This window comes from Patagioenas fasciata, chromosome 3 (assembly GCF_037038585.1).
Source record: "Patagioenas fasciata isolate bPatFas1 chromosome 3, bPatFas1.hap1, whole genome shotgun sequence".
NCBI lineage: Eukaryota > Metazoa > Chordata > Aves > Columbiformes > Columbidae > Patagioenas > Patagioenas fasciata.
The window spans coordinates 40,427,727-40,443,485 of record NC_092522.1 but is presented as its reverse complement, the minus strand read 5'-3'; the positions used below and the strand labels follow the sequence as shown (position 1 = coordinate 40,443,485).

Here is a 15,759-nt window from a genome sequence, read left to right as displayed (position 1 = left end):
GCGGCCGCGTGCAGGCGCCGCGAGCGGGCCGGGCCGGGCTGGGCGGAGCCGAGCCGAGCCGAGCCGAGCCGAGCCGAGCGAGTGCGGGGTTGACTGGGCCGACCCTGCTGCTCCGCGCCGGCTTGGCGGCCCCTTTGGCAACGGCCGGAGGCTTTCGGGGGTTGCGAGGCCTCCTGGCCGCCGGCCCGGAAAAACGCGCGTGGGGCGTGAAGCCTGGCACGGTTGCCCCGAGGGGGTGGCCCGGCCCGTGTTTCTCCGGGTTCCCGTGTTTTCATCCATCAGGGCCGTACCCCTTCTGCCCCCGGCCGCGTACGGAACGCGGCAGACCTAAGCGGCAAGTTTTCCTTACAGGTTCTGCATTTCAGGTGACCTGCGGAGAAATAAAATGCGTGATAAGGCGTAGTGACAGTGGAAAGGGGTCGGAGTGGGGTGTGTGTGCTAAACATGGAGGAAGATGAAGAGGAAGACTACATGTCTGATTCATTTATTAAGTAAGTAGGTGGCTCTTTTTTTACTTCTTAAGTGATTGTAAGCTGTGTGAAAAAGACAAAACTGATATTTGCTGGAATTATTAACTTTTAGACAGGACGTAAGGCCAGGCTTGCCCATGGTGAGGCGGGTGAAGCAAGCTTTTCAGAAAGAAGAAAAGCAAAAAGAAGCCAATGAGAAGAGCAGACAAAAGAGTATAAAAGAAGAAGAAAAAGAGAGACGTGACTTGGTATTGAAAAGTGCATTGGGCAGTGAGAACAAAGGCTTTGCTTTGCTCCAGAAGATGGGCTACAAGAGTGGCCAGGCCCTTGGCAAAAGCGGTAAGCTTGTCACTATCAGGAAGTGTGTGCCTGTATTCAGATGTACCTGGATATTTTACAGACTGCAGCTGCCACTTCATTTATAGACAGGGTCAATAGCTGCCTCTCAGAGAACCCTAACGTTACTAAACTGTCAATGTATAGTGGCAGAAGAAAACACGAGAGCAGATCTCTAAAAGCTGAAATTAGTGCAGTACATACTATTGAGAGATGGAAAGGAAGCAGCAGGACTTACTATTCAGTAAATGCACTTCCAGATGTGCATTCCTACAGGAATTGCATTAAGGATATTTTGATAGTCTTGCAAAGCTAATAGATTCTAGAATGAGAAATGCTACAGAAGGTTGTAACAAAGTAGTTTTCATCAGAGGTATGTTACAACTGCCAAATCAACACCCTTTTCTTTTGGTTAGGTAGTGTCCTCAAAAAAAGTATATGGCAATCCAGCAAACAAGCCAAAAAAGAGAGGGAATTCCTCTTCAGCTGGGTCATTTTCAGTGCATTAAATGTACATTGAGCTGGGATTTTTCAGCTGCTGACAAAATCCTCTAGGTGAACCTGCCTGAGCAGATGGGTTGGACTAGATGAGCTCCAGAGGCCTCTTCCAACCCTAAACATTCTGTGATTCTGTTATTCTGTGAGGATAATGTACGTATTTAATGGCAAAAGCAGCTGGCCTGCTTGAATATACTGGACAAATCATAGTTTGCGAAAGACCTTATTTCTTAAATTGGCCTATTTTTTTCCCTCACAGGTGAAGGCATTGTTGAACCTATTCCTCTGAACATTAAAACAGGTTTGTGATACTTCCTAATTTACTTAGTGGGACATCAGAGTTTCTCAACTGCTTACATTCAGCTTTTTAACTTACATAGGTAGAAGCGGGCTTGGTCATGAGGAATTAAAAAAGCGAAAAGCTGAAGAAAAACTGGAAAACTATAGACAAAAACTCCATATGAAAATACAAGCAAACGAGCAAGCTGCAGATCAGTTCAGGTGAAATGATGTAACTGGTATTCCAAGCCATGTCTAAACAGCCATTCTTTTCCTGCTTTAAGTTTGGTTATTCGTTTAATGTGTTACTATTTTTGAATGTTGATTGAATGGGAGTTAAGAGTTGAACTGCAGATTAGCTGTTTCTCAGTTCTAAAGAAGAGGCAGATGAACACTGTAATGCCAAAACTATGTGCTGCATCATTTATTTTTGTAAATGTTAATAGTGCAAACAACGTACATACTAACTTTTCTCAAGTCATTTGCAACTTTTTAAATCAGAAAACCATGTCATCTTTTTTAGTATAACCACAGCTAATCTTGCAGTGTTGCTACAATGGTTTTAAAAATCAGCATAATTTTTTTAATGTTTTGTTATTTTTATTTTCTCCTGATTTGCTTGTTATATGTGGAGAAGGAAAAACTAATGAAGGCTGTATCTCTTGCAGATGTTTAGTGAACTGCTTTTTTCATGTCTTACGAAAACCTGCTGGAGAAACAGTCAGTGTAGTGTGATTACAAAAGCTCTGTCTTGAAGGTGTAATTCCCAAGAAATACATGTGTGCTCCCACAGAAACAATGTCAGAAGGACTTCTTCAGCGTTGTCCTGGTCTGAGATGATTGGTAGCGCTAAAATCTTAGATTTTCTATGTAATCAAAGCCGTTGACTGTAATGCATCTCACTCTTTGTCTATCTACTTATTTTAGCTATCTACTTTTTCTTTACAGAATACGATTCAAAAACAAACAAGAAGAACGTAAGATGGAAGGGGACCTTAGAAAAAGCCAGAGGGCCTGCCAGCAACTAGATACGCAAAAAGTGAGACCTGAATTTTTGGAGGTTGGAAGGAATGTTTATAAGTTAGAGATATAGGCTACAAACAAAGTAGAGATTCAGTTCTTGGAAGTTCTCTAAAATTGTGGGATAACTAGCCTGAGGTCTCAGTGTTCAGCAACACTTCAGTCCTGTCAAAATATTTTGAAGTGTATGTGTGCACCATTAAGGTATTTAAAGTTGTACACTAACCTCATGGTACCTTACGTGAGGACCCGTGTTAATTTGTGTCATCAGAGCTCACCTCTTTTTCAACCTGCATTCTTGTGATTGAGCTGGTTGCCTATCTTTCAGTAGCCATTGTCAGTTCATTCCTAAATGATGGTGCTGTTTGCCTCAAGTGAGGGAACAACCTCATCACAGAACAGTTGAGACTGGAAGGGACTCAGCAGATCATCTTGTCCAACAGGAGCACCTAAAGCAGGTTGTCTAGAACTGTGTCCAGACAGCTCTTCAGTATCTCCAAGGATGGGGTTCATGGAGGGAATCAGCAGATTCACCCAAGAAGTATTTAAATAAAAACAAACCCAAAACAATGTATCTTCCACCTGTAAGGAATAACGGGCAATAGCAGTGAACTACCATAATTTTTTTGGCACTTGATTTCAAGTATGTTTTTTTTTCACTATTAACCCATTAGAAGTTAATACCACCCCATGAGTGTTTCTGAAATTGCATGACACTCTTCAGCCTGCTTCAGATGAAGTTTGCTGAATTAGCTTAGATCATCTTTGTTGACTCTTCTTTTAACTTTACCTGAGGTGGATGAGGAAGAACTGTGTGATCTCTTGACAAAAATAACTTGGGGCAGCATGTCTTCAATGGATAAAAACAGTGTCTGGTCACAGCCTTTGTGTGAGATTTTGTTGCTGGGTAGCCTTACACATACTGAACATAGATGGAATAGAACTTAATGTTATCATGCATTTACTTGTTTTGTTTTTTTAAAGTGGATCATCCTTCTTGTGGATTACTGTACTTTGTTTCCCACTACAGCTTTAGTAATTCTTGGTTATACTATACAGGAGAGTTTTAAAACCTAACATCCCACCTATTAAAAATTGGTTTTATCCACCATCTTACAAGAAAACCTACAAAGCCAGATAATTTTCATTTAAATTCTTCCTTATTTAAGGCTATTGATGTTCCCAAGGAGACTTGGTATTGGCTAGAACCAGAAGAGGAAGACAAAAAGGATGAGGAAGACAAGGAAGATGAATACACAAGCTCAGACTTAAGTGTAAGCTCTGCAACTAAATTAGTGGCTTGATTCAGAATTAAATTTAATATTCCTTTAAACAAAAGTAGGTATATATACATACATACATGTATAAAGGATATATGTATACGTGTCATACTCCAAGCTGTAGTGAATGACCTCTTTGCAATTTTAGAGCAGCGATTTTTATAGCAGTTACATGATCAAACATAAAATATTAAACTACTGATTTATGGCTTATCTGTTTTGAAGCTAATTTTTGGAAAAAGTAGCCTAGAAATTAGGTTCTAAACATTTTTGTGTCTTAGTCAAGCTGTGCAAAAATCACATAATTGATCAAAGTTACTTGCTTTTGTGTTTTAATTTTGGATGCCTTATCTCATGTCTTAGGCTGAATTTTAGAATCACTAATTTGTGAAAATGCTTCACAGGTTATCTGAAGATGGGCCCTGGAAATTCATGTATTTTCAAGAACTAGATTACACAGCTGTTGTTAGCCTTATGTGTTTGATTGGCAGAGATAAGGTGTGAAAAATTCCACCAAAAATATCATATACTTGAAATAGGGTAGCCAGGTAATATTTTCACCTCTCTCTTTAGTGCAGGTTTCTTAGTTGGGAAGAAGAACAGCCGCCACTTTCCAGAGATCATGAATTCCTGTAGCATATGCTACAAATTTAGGAAACTTCATGCTTTACTGAGCTACAGTATTGTGTAGCTTTTCCATAGCAAAAGGTTAAACAATCTATTTCAGTGAAGCTAGTAGTTCAAACTGTTTTATGTCATGTGAGCCCCAGATTGTTGCATATCTGTATGTATCTCTAGGTATCAGAAAAGCTACACATTCTGACTGCCTATTTGAGAGAAGAACACTTCTATTGCATTTGGTGTGGAACAACCTATGAAGGTGAGAGTAAACCTGTCTTTAAGTGTTTTACTTTGTTTATGCAGCTAGACTCAAATACTACATTATATCCTGTATGTCTCTCTTACTGCAGTCTTTTGAATCTGGATAGCAAACTCTCCTTCCAGGCTGCTTTGTGCATTATGATTATAAGGCAATTTTAGGTGTTTACATGCACAAAATAAATAAAAAAAGCCACACCAACAGAACGCACCATAGTGGCACTTATTTGAATTGGCATATTAATTTTGTTTTGAGAAAACAAAATTCAAGTATTAAAACCAGTATCACAAAAATTGGCAAAAGCTTGCAGGTGTTTCTGAAGTAGTTAGAATACTATCCAGTTTTACTGTACCAAAGAAGGTGCAATTTGTGTTCACTGTCTTAAAACAAAGTTTGGAATTAATGACTTGCAGACTTGCTTGAATTCTATTTAATCTGCTTAATGGGGATTCTTCAAATAATTGTAGCAACTTTTTTTTTTTTTTTTCCCATCCTCTGAGTTGGAATTACTCACTTTTTCCTCTGCCTATCCCGTAGACTCTGAAGATTTATCTTCAAACTGCCCTGGAGACAGTGCTGCAGATCATAACTAAAGCCTTTTTGAAGGAAGGATTCCTAGATAAGTATGTATAGTACATAACATCTTTTAGGAGGTTTGGATCTGTGCTGTACTGAAAAATTCACACCAAATTATGCAGAAGGTTAAAAAAAAAAATCACACTTTGAAGCATCTTATGGATCTTCTGCTTGATGCACAATTTAATAAGAATGAAAACTTTGCATTTATAATTGAACTACCATAATTGAAAGGCAGGTTAAGCCTTCCACAGTCTCTGATTATGCTCTGCACAACTGAACCATCAGCTGTTCAGGTTTGAGTAAGGGAATAAATATTGGTTAATTACTATGTTGTGTAATGTGTTAAATAGTGTTGGTTGGTTGGTTTTTTTTCAGCTTTACAGACATGACTAAACATCAGACTTTTTTCCCTTACTTAGACCTGGTGAGGGAAAAAAAGTTTGTGAAACATTACAGTGATGTTATTTGAACCAGTATTCTCTTGTATGTAAAGGTGCATATTTTTCATAATTAAATAGTAACAGACCATGTTGTTGTGTGGTGTTTGGTTGGTTTTTTTTTTTTCAATATATAATAAGTACATTTTAATGGACCTTTTATTTTAAGGTAATGGCAGTTGCTACTATAAACAGTCCCTAATAGAAAGGTACTGCTGAAGTATACAAATACATTTAAAAAAAAAAAAAAAAAATCAAACATTTCAAAAATTACAAGCTCAATATTACTTAACATTAAGAAGGTAATGGCATCATGGGTGCTCTGCGCGAGAACTGTCAAGGATATTCAGCCAAAGTTTGTCACATATCAATTTTCATATTATAAGAGTAGTTTTATGGGTGAAAGGAAAGAGGGAGTGGAACTAGTGGTATTTTGTCTGTGTCAGGATATAATTTCTCCCAGATATTGACCACTGTAAAGAAATACTAATTAGTCTAGAATTGAGAAATGCTCTATGTATTTGTAATTCATTATAAGGATAAAAAAACAACTTCAGGCCTTACAAAAGGATGTAAAATCAGATTTCTTATTTAGCAACAAATACTTGCAGCAGATCAACAATAATTTCTATAAGAATATAAAAAATCACTACGCATTCATAGTGTCCCGTTTAACATTTCAGAAAAATCATACTCTACTTTACGTAGCACCTATTTTATCTCTGCTCATTTGCCTTTATGGAGTTCTGTGAGCTCCACAGCAATGAATAGTTTGACAAGATACAACTCAAAGACAAGCATCTGAAGACTAATGGTCCCGTCTTTTCCCCCTGCTCTCTACCGTCACACACACAGTTCTTCCAGATCAGCAAGGTTGGAACTCTTCGAAGTGTATAACTAAAGAGTAACAGGCAAACTGCTGTTACCTTTTTTGAGGATGACAGTAAGGTCATCAGAGCTGTTCACTACACTTGTTACAGTGAAGGCATGCCTCAGTGTTACAATAAGGGATCAAAAAGTGGCAGCATGGGAGAGAATCTTTAAGGTGCTCTCTCAGCACAGGACTTCAAGTCGTTATTACTGAGGAAACTGCAGAATTTTGCTACATTAAGGAACTTGCATGTTCCTTTTAGGAAAACCGAACAAACAAAATCCTACAGTTTTCAAAATGCCCTTTTAAAAAGGTGTTTAATAACTACGAGTTTGAAGTGAATTGTCTTTATCAACACACTCAAAAAATTCAAGTATTTTAGATACAGAGTATCTTCCTTTAGGATGTCCTGAAAGCATCTTTTTGATTATGGATGCCTGCAAAAGAGAAATTAAATATCAATACATTCTTTTTTATGAACTGAACAAACTGAAATAATGTATTAAAATCCCGTACCTCAGTTGGAAATTCATTGATGAAGCGCTCTGGAAGTTTACCTTCTTTGATATTAGGCCATACCTGAAATTCATAAAAGGTAACAGTTTCAGTGTGTTTTCATAGGTTATATCTTGCTTTGCCCTTATGACCCATATAATTTACTGAAGTAATTATGAAAATACAAATCTACAAGGTAAGGCTTCAAAAAGAAACTGTAAACAGTTTGAAAGCATTTTTTTCCATTTAGTTGTACTTTGTGTTGTTTTTATGGTCTTTTCACCAGCTGTTGTCCCTTTTTAAGCTTAAAAGCATTAGACTCTACAATGATGTGTTCGTTTCAGCAATCCTCTCTGTTTCAGAATTTTGTTTTCATTTTGGAAAACTGCAAGTGTTTTGGCTTGATAGAAACTTTATTCTTGCTCCACTGTGCAGTGAAGACAAAAGTGTGGCAGAGACAAAACTTGCCTTTTCATAATTTTTATTTTGTAAAATTAGAAAAATATTACCTTCAAATACTCTGATCAAACAAAAAGATTTATCAGAAACTTGAAATCTTTTTTGCTAGACATTCTTTAGCATGCTGAGGCTTTAATATGTATGTCAGTAGGACATACATGAAATAAAACCAGTAACATTTCTTCACTTCAGTTATTACATTTCAACAGAGGTGTGAGGACTTACAGGCCTTACATAAATGAATCAAGGGGAAATGTAAAGAGATAGTACTCCAGATATACAGATTCCTTCTGGCATGCAATCAGCATGGGATACCAGCAGCAAGGCAAAACAAGAACGAGACTTTTTTATTTTTTAATTTAAAGATTACGTACCTTAGATTTCTCATGACAGCTGATTCCCGAAAGAATTTCAAACCCAATTAATCCCAGTGCATAAATATCTACTTCCTTTCCATATGTGTCCCCAAACTACGAAGATTAGAACAAGAACAATATAGGTGTCAAATCCAACTGGACGGCACTTCTTAAAGTAAAATTTGAAGTCATTAGACATTTCCACTCCAAGGCTACAGGACTGGCCCTACTTGATCTTCTTACTAGTTGTTAACTCTTTCTGCTACAAACCTATTAAACAGTGACTCTTACGTCACATTAAACACACACTGAAATTAAGACTCCTACAGACGTATACAGATAAGGCACACTAGTATCTCTCTGTCACAAATAATGAAACAAATAGAAGGACTCAAATGCCAGTTAACAAAGGTCCTAAATTGAAACTGAAATAAATGGCTGGCAGCTTGGTTTGACAAGAGCTTTCCTTACAGCACACAGTGTCAGACCCTGTAGGTTAGCACAGCAAAATAATATCAGCACACTTGCCAACAGCTTTCTCCAGAATACAGTTATCCTTGTATACAGTCATACCAGGGAACTTTAGGCAACTTGGTTTAGTACTGAGTTTAGAATCTGCTACTAAGTTTCTAATGCAAATCTAGTTACACAGACACTGATATAGCAGGATAATTACCTGTTCTGGTGCCATATATGATTTTGTTCCCCTGTTCTCAGTCAGAGTTTCAGACGCCTGAGAAGTCACAAGACCGAAGTCACCTATTTTTATTTTATCTTCATGTGATATGAATATATTCTGAGGCTATATATATATGTATAAAAGAAAAAAAAAAAAAAATCACTGTATGACCAAGGTTTATCATCAAGCATAATCAGGCACAGAAGTGCTCCCCATAAAATTTGGTGATTGTTCACAGAAATTAGCATCAAGAAACCAATTGGGTGGGAAATAGAAAAAAAAAATATAATGAATTTTTAAAAACAGAAACTAAATTTAATGTAGTGCATGGCACAGTAACAGCAACATTTTTTTTTCACTAGCTCAGTCATAGCCATATCATGATTTAATACTCTCCAAATACCTCGTGTATATAATATTTCAAATTCAGAAGTACTTTTTAGTCTTCAATCCTAGCCCTGGGATTTGATACACTTGGGCAAAGCATTTAAATGCACATGGAATTCCACTCAAATCATAGTTTCTCCTAGGTACAGCAGGATTATCTGTACTAAGTCAGTTGCAGAGTTAGGGCTTACTACGGGCATCACAGTATCACTTTTAAGTTTCCATGGAACTTCAGATTTTTAAATTCAACAAAGTCATGAGCAACTAAAAATAGAATTGTAGATGCTTGGATGAAGTTTCCCAAAGAAAACAAAGAAACTACATTCCTGAATGTTATTAAAACAAAACCAAATAGCCTGATGCCATCTTCTACTCAAAGAAGCTCCAGTGCCTTGTAAGGCCAGGAAAGATTTCATATTTAACAGGAAGAGATGTTTGTGTCAAGAATGCCCAATGCAGTTCTTTTGTTCAACTTTGGCCATTTCCACACACATTTAATACAGTACCTATACCTGGTTACACTATTTGAAGACTCTTTTCATACAAAGCACAAATGGGATTTGGCTCAGCTTGAACCTATCCTGCAGCTTTGATTTTGGGACATGGAGATCTCAGATGGGCAAGCATCTAAGTTGACAGCAGATCAAAGTGGGGAGAAAAGTTCCTAAATTCAAATGCAGACAGACAAGTTAGCCATAGGATTTGGAAGCAGGTTACAACCAGATGCCATGGAAAAGGGACTGGCGCAGCAGATTCATAGGAATAGGGAAAAGTAAGAGATTGTTGTGAGATGAAAATAAAGTAGAACTGAAGGAGTAAGAAAATATAAAGCACAGAGAGGGAAGAGCTAAAAATGAATGGGTGAACAGAGGAGGCACTTATAAGGCCTCTTTTTCCCAGGCATCTAAGGAAAATAATAAATGTATATTTGTGGTTCATTACAGTATTGTAGCAATATGCCTAATAGAAAAGATCTAGAAGATATGAACATGTCTGTCCATGAGACAAGATTCTATGAGTGAGCAGCGAACTTGATCTGGAGCTACAACGTGAATGCAAAATTGGTCAAGAAGTCCATAAACTTCAGGTTACTGTAAATCTTGAGAGGAAGGAAATATGCATCAAGGACAGCATCACTGTATCATCTCTCAACTCCAGTACTCCCTAGGTGTTTGGAATTAGCCACTATACAAGGAGAACAGCATCCTAGACCAACATTTAATGTGACCCACTGCAGCCATTTTTAGGAACACCACCACACTAATGACTTTTTCACAAAGTGAGTGACGTTATAGCTGGCATACGATGCCCTGAAAACTTCCAACTTCGTCCTTTATAATCTTTATATTGAAATATTTTTTTTCCATGATCGTGCACCTGTATAGACTGAAATTCCATCCAATAAAGTAGCATTCAAATATTCGTATGCATACATGGCACAAGAGCAACTAGCATGTGTTGTTACAAAACACAGCATGTATTAGGATGGATAAGCTACCCCTTTACGATATGGCAAGAACAAACTTTGCAGGCTCAACTTGTCACTTACATTCTTTTAATTCATTTATCAAGTACATTATTTTTCCAATAGGCAGTCTTGTGACCCAGTAACACAGACTACTCATTGTTTTAACTACTGCATTCAGAGATTCTCCAGTTCACCTTCTGATTTTAGGATGAAGTCCAGCCAGTTGCTGAAAAAAAAATTAATCACTATCCGTGTCAGAAGAGGTACATTACTGGGTTACATAATAATAGACTAAACAAAGACTAGAAAAATGTAACATTTTCTGAAATTCCAAAAAGTACTATTTTAATCTAATTTTTATTTAAATTATCTATCCTACTTACCTTGAGGTCTCGATGAATTAACCCTTCAGAATGGATATAGTTCACTCCTTTCAGTATTTGTAAAAATTTGGTTTTTGCCATCTTGTGATACTCCTTGTCTTGTCTATGCTTTGTAATCCAGTTTTCCAATGGTCCTTTTTCACAAAAGTCCATTTGGATGAAAAGACAGGGAATTTCTTTGTCTGACTTCTGCCTACAGAAGAAAATGGTATACCATATTGAAACTGGCAAGATGCAATTCCTCACAAGTCATCAATGATTCTCAGGTTCCTCTTCTTTAAAAAAACCTTTTTGTTAATTATTATTATTTTTTGAGTTCCCCAAAACAAAGTCTGCAAGTCCCTTGACTTTAAAAATGTTTTGCTTGCTTCCTTGTTCACACTGAAATTTTTTGAGTGCCCAAATTCTGCTCCCATCATACCTAGAGGCATGTCCTATACAGGAAAAAATAGCACTGTCCTTGGCTCCCGTCTTGTCCTCTAGGAGCTGCTGCAAGTTCCTGGCAGGTAGTCCCTATTCTGCTCAAACAACACAGCACTAGCCTTCCTTTCCTATCCAGAATGATCACGTTTTCAAACTTGGTCCCTTCAAGAAGGTAGTGCAGTGACCATCTCTGACATCAGTCTGTGAGTTAGAGAAACCCTTCCGAGAGCTGGAAATCTAGATGGAATGTATTCACCAACCTGACAGGCTCATACTTTCCAGAAGAGTTCCAGTCCACCAGCCCACAGGGCAGGCTGAGGCTGGAGATGGTGAGGGGAAGGCCAATATGAAGAGGAGACGACACCGCTTTTTCCTACATGCACTGCGTGATCTGCATGCCCTGGAATAAAGTCACCTGAGGCACTGAAAGAACAGTCATTAAGTGGCTTGCAGCTCTTTGTAGCCTTGAGGTCATGACACTAAGTGGAATTCCAGGCTGCAGCCTCAGCTTTGAGCAGCTTTTTTTACTGTCCTTTACCGTATAACCATTCAATCCAAAATGTATAGTTGGTATTGAGACTCCAAAATATTTACGGTTGGATTTTGAAACATAGACTTTTTTTTTTCCCCCATTTTGTTGCTTGTTCACTGAGCACACTGGACAGATACCATGCTAACTGTAACTTTGAATCCATTAATATTTTATGGCTCTAGGTAAGTGTGGCAACCTATTCAAAGGGTATGAATTTACAGCTAGTGAAAAAAAACACAGAAGCTTTGAAAAGTTAATAATCTAACTTATTAGTAAAACTCTCACCACTGTCTTCCCAGAAGTCTTTGTGTTGAAAGACTACCTCTAAATGAAAAAGCATTTAATTTTGTATATCTGTTCTCAACATCCAAAACTGTTTCAGGCATCATGGTTAAAATGCTAACATAGAGAAATAATTAAATCTATGAGAGCTACTTGCTGACCAGTGCTTATTAAAAAAAGGAAAGTTTCAGTCAGGAATTTGGCAGCTACCTGCCAGACAATTTTTTAGTTTCTGTTGTTAATTCTAGCCCCAAATTCTGAGTTCTGCATTCTTACACTCCTCTCTAGATTCAGCAAGTTCTATATATTAAGAGAGGGAAGAAAGCTAAAATTATGTAACAAATCTTATTCATCAAGAAGATGTAAATATACATCATTATATATGACCTGCTGCTGAAAAGTACTGTGCCTTTTTTTCCTAACAGTAAGTATGTATGTGTATGCATTTATATTTATATAATGATTTATAATCAATCATCAGCCTTTCTTTTTACAACACAAAATCCACTATGGCAAACAAGTTTGTGAGTGCAAACTACTATCTTGTAGTTACCTGGAGTCTGCCCAAGTTACAGTGTCATATCCAGAGTCTGGCAAAGTTACACGGTCATATCCTTTCCAACAAGAATGATACCGCACTACATTTTCATGGTCAAGTCTTGCAAGTTCTTTTACTTCACGCCTCACATCTCTATTTGGAAGAGGTAGAAGAAAGGAAAATAAAATCTTGGATGGCATTTCCCCATAAAAATGTAATACTGACTCAAAGACATAATATCAAGTAGTAGTATCCAGATAGTTTTACATTAATTTAGTAAAATAACATAATATTCTCCTTCATACAAGTTCAAAATTGCAGTTACAAATTCTGTGGGATTTCTTTCATATGCTCAGTTATTCAAAGTTCAAGAACATTTTAACCGTATTAGAAATGAAAGCCCCACTCAAAAAAGCCAAAAAGAGCAGACATTTGCATGAATAATTACATTATGTGGCCAAATACAATGTAGCAAACACTCATGTTTTCTTTTTACCTCTATAAAGTTTGTTTATATATACAGAAGTCAGTGTAAACACTCATGAAGAACTGTTACTGAATTTGGCCTGCACTTCTTTGTCTTTATATGAAGAATGAATAGAATGTTTTTAGTATAGTTCTCAGGACTGCAATATAAGTGAAGATAACACATTTGTGAGAAAAACAAGAATTTGAAGGTCATTTACACAATGTAAGGGACAAGAATCTCCAAAAACTTGAAACTTTTCGAATAGATTACCTAAAAGAAATTCAAGGTTTTTAGTAGCTAATAAAAATTCTCCACTAGGTACTGGTTACAGAAAATTACTTAAAAAAAAAAATCATCATTCTCTGTTGAGATTTATAAAGGACAAGGAATACTGTGAGAATAATGGCTACATGACTCACATACAAAGCATTTGCCAATAAAAAACTGCAAAATACATAACTTTCATTTTTCTCTATTTTCCCTAATTATAGTCATTATGCATTACTGATACGTAAATTTTCCATGTAACCTGTCAAAAGCAACAGTGCTGCTTTTAATGTTTTATCAATCAGCAAATTTTCTTCAAATACATTTTGCAGTATTAATAACCAGAGCACTAGTGTATTCAGGAAAAGTAGAACTTAACAAATCTACTTTTTTACAGCTGCATCTGAAATTATTGCAGTACATGCAAAAATTAACAAAGTTGCCTGCCATCTTCAGCTTTACTTTGACTTAAAGAAAACAGGTTACCAGAAAGAGTGGACAATTAATAATGAAAATTGCTTAAATGCTCCTAGGATTATTAAACAGACAAAAAAGTACTTAAATCTTGATTAAGGTTGCCCTAAAATAAAAAACAGAAGTAAACATTCAGTACATACTTTGTGAAGCGAACGCGTTTGACTGCGTAGGTTTTCTCATCAAGTTTTGATGTGGCTTTGAAAACATTCCCAAAACCACCTTCACCAACAGGTTCTATATTTTTAAAATCCTCGAGAAATCTTAATTAAAAGAAAAAAGAGATGACTAAAGCATACTCAACATTAAATGTACAAGATATAAAAATGATCCTGACAGATCTAATACATCTGCTGAAATATCATTCTACAGGGATCACTCATCACCTCTACAGGTCTAAATCATAATCTCGTAGATTAAAAAACTAAGGAAAACTGGCCCTTGAAAGCATGTAGGGTAATTACTGTCTCATCTTCACACAAATGACTTTTGGTTGTAAGCATTAAATATCATTGCATGTCTGTTACTATACTGTATTTGAAATTTTCAGAAAAAAAAAAACACTCAAAAACCAATTTTCTTTTAAAGTTATTTTTACAGCAGTACTTCCTATTATAAATAAACACAACTAGACTACTATCTGCTGTAATTGCCATACAGGTCTTATTCAAACAAAAAAATCCTTCTTACCTTTTATTCACAGTATATGGACTTTGGTTCTTACTGGTATTTGTATCCAAATCTTCCAAGCTTTCATTTGAATCTGACATCCTTTTTGCCTCTTCGTTGTTTTTTGCACTATCAAAATTAGCTGCCAATTTTCTTTAACAAGGATAAAAGCAAAACATAGGATGAGCCATTTATCTAATATGAAAGAGGAGAGAAGAGAGCAGAGAGGTACCTCCTAATAGTGGCATTTCTTTGCTAGATATGGAAACACTAAAATGATTTGCAATATAGTTTATGGGAGGTAGCAACCTAGAAATAAACACATACCTTTTGGGTTTCACGGCATTTGGGTTTCTCTATATGAAAAAGAGAAAAAAACTGAGATATCTTGAATATTTTCACTATACTTGATTTAAAATGTGTCTGAGAATGTATCTAGGAATTGTCTGTTAATGTGTTCATACCTAATATAAACAATGTAATAAGAATGAAGCCGTATCTTAGCTTAAAATTTTTCACATGTGCTATGTATTACATCATTATTGTTCCCACAGGAAAATATGATCTCAGTTTGATCCCCTCTCTTGGGAGTACTGCCCACTTGGTCAACAGTGCATAAATTAGGTCCACAGCCCAGAAGTAAATGAGTAATGGTTAACAGTAGGAAGTATTGAATGGTCTTAGGAAAAATGCACATGTGTTTTCTAGTGATTAGTGGATAAATAACAAACTGATGCTACACTCTGACAAGAAGCTTGCTCTGTTCAGGGTCTAAAGTGTAATTAAGAGGAAGGCTGTTTTCATACTATACCTGAGAAGGTGAAGGCTTTTCATGTACTTCCTTTTTTACTACTAATTTTGGAGCTGAGTCTTCAAAGCAAATACTGCTGTTATTGAAAAATAACAGACTAGTTTTAGGTGAAAGTAACACAATAATTTAAAAAAAAAAGGAAACATAAAAAAGCAAAACCTGAAAAAACATTAACAGTCATGACTGATTTAAACTATGAAGCTTTATTTTGGAAAGCTAATAAAACAATAACATTTTGTAATATACTGCTCTACTTCTATGATCTGACATCATTATATCTAGATATCTACGTAATATATGTTCTACTATATCCTTTAATTAAATAGGTTAAATCCTGAGGTTCATCTCAAGGCATTGCAGCCATCTCTAGCATTATTGCTTTACAATCATACAAAGAACATAAAAGAAGTGGTAGGG

At 36.4% G+C, this 15,759-nt stretch overlaps 2 protein-coding genes across 4 annotated transcripts in view; one reads left to right on the top strand and one right to left on the bottom strand.

Moving 5' to 3' along the window:
- Window positions 1-83: 83 nt before the first annotated feature.
- GPATCH11 (G-patch domain containing 11) lies at window positions 84-5,870 on the top strand. Of its 2 annotated transcripts, XM_065834307.2 has the most exons (8): window positions 86-491; window positions 583-809; window positions 1,564-1,605; window positions 1,685-1,805; window positions 2,532-2,622; window positions 3,773-3,877; window positions 4,682-4,763; window positions 5,301-5,870. In XM_065834307.2, exons 1-8 carry the CDS (start codon window positions 445-447, stop codon window positions 5,354-5,356), a joined length of 771 nt encoding a protein of 256 aa, XP_065690379.2. In that variant the 5' UTR covers window positions 86-444; the 3' UTR covers window positions 5,357-5,870. The 2 variants fall into 2 exon arrangements, with proteins under 2 accessions (XP_065690380.2, XP_065690379.2); XM_065834308.2 differs by lacking the exons at window positions 3,773-3,877; window positions 4,682-4,763 and having other exon boundaries at window positions 84-491.
- EIF2AK2 (eukaryotic translation initiation factor 2 alpha kinase 2) overlaps window positions 5,853-15,759 on the bottom strand; it is a 23,230-nt gene continuing 13,323 nt past the window's right edge. The window contains exons 10-20 of one of the 2 annotated variants that reach the window (XM_071806180.1): window positions 15,343-15,418; window positions 14,859-14,887; window positions 14,553-14,684; window positions 14,006-14,125; window positions 12,668-12,805; window positions 10,878-11,070; window positions 8,637-8,762; window positions 7,979-8,074; window positions 7,167-7,229; window positions 7,037-7,087; window positions 5,853-6,101 (exon numbers count right to left, since the gene is read on the bottom strand). In XM_071806180.1, the coding sequence (XP_071662281.1) occupies window positions 5,853-6,101; window positions 7,037-7,087; window positions 7,167-7,229; window positions 7,979-8,074; window positions 8,637-8,762; window positions 10,878-11,070; window positions 12,668-12,805; window positions 14,006-14,125; window positions 14,553-14,684; window positions 14,859-14,887; window positions 15,343-15,418 (1,273 nt within the window). Of the gene's footprint in view, window positions 6,102-6,350; window positions 7,088-7,166; window positions 7,230-7,978; window positions 8,075-8,636; window positions 8,763-10,877; window positions 11,071-12,667; window positions 12,806-14,005; window positions 14,126-14,552; window positions 14,685-14,858; window positions 14,888-15,342; window positions 15,419-15,759 lie in introns of those variants that run through there. The other variant, XM_071806181.1, reaches the window with a different exon arrangement.

Excerpts from the sequence above, each read along its gene's own strand:
- GPATCH11 (XM_065834307.2), top strand. The coding sequence starts at position 445 with ATGGAGGAAGATGAAGAGGAAGACTACATGTCTGATTCATTTATTAA. Across the intron at positions 1,806-2,531 it reads CAAGCTGCAGATCAGTTCAG|AATACGATTCAAAAACAAAC; the intron begins GTGAAATGATGT and ends TTTTCTTTACAG. Across the intron at positions 4,764-5,300 it reads GTGTGGAACAACCTATGAAG|ACTCTGAAGATTTATCTTCA; the intron begins GTGAGAGTAAAC and ends CCTATCCCGTAG.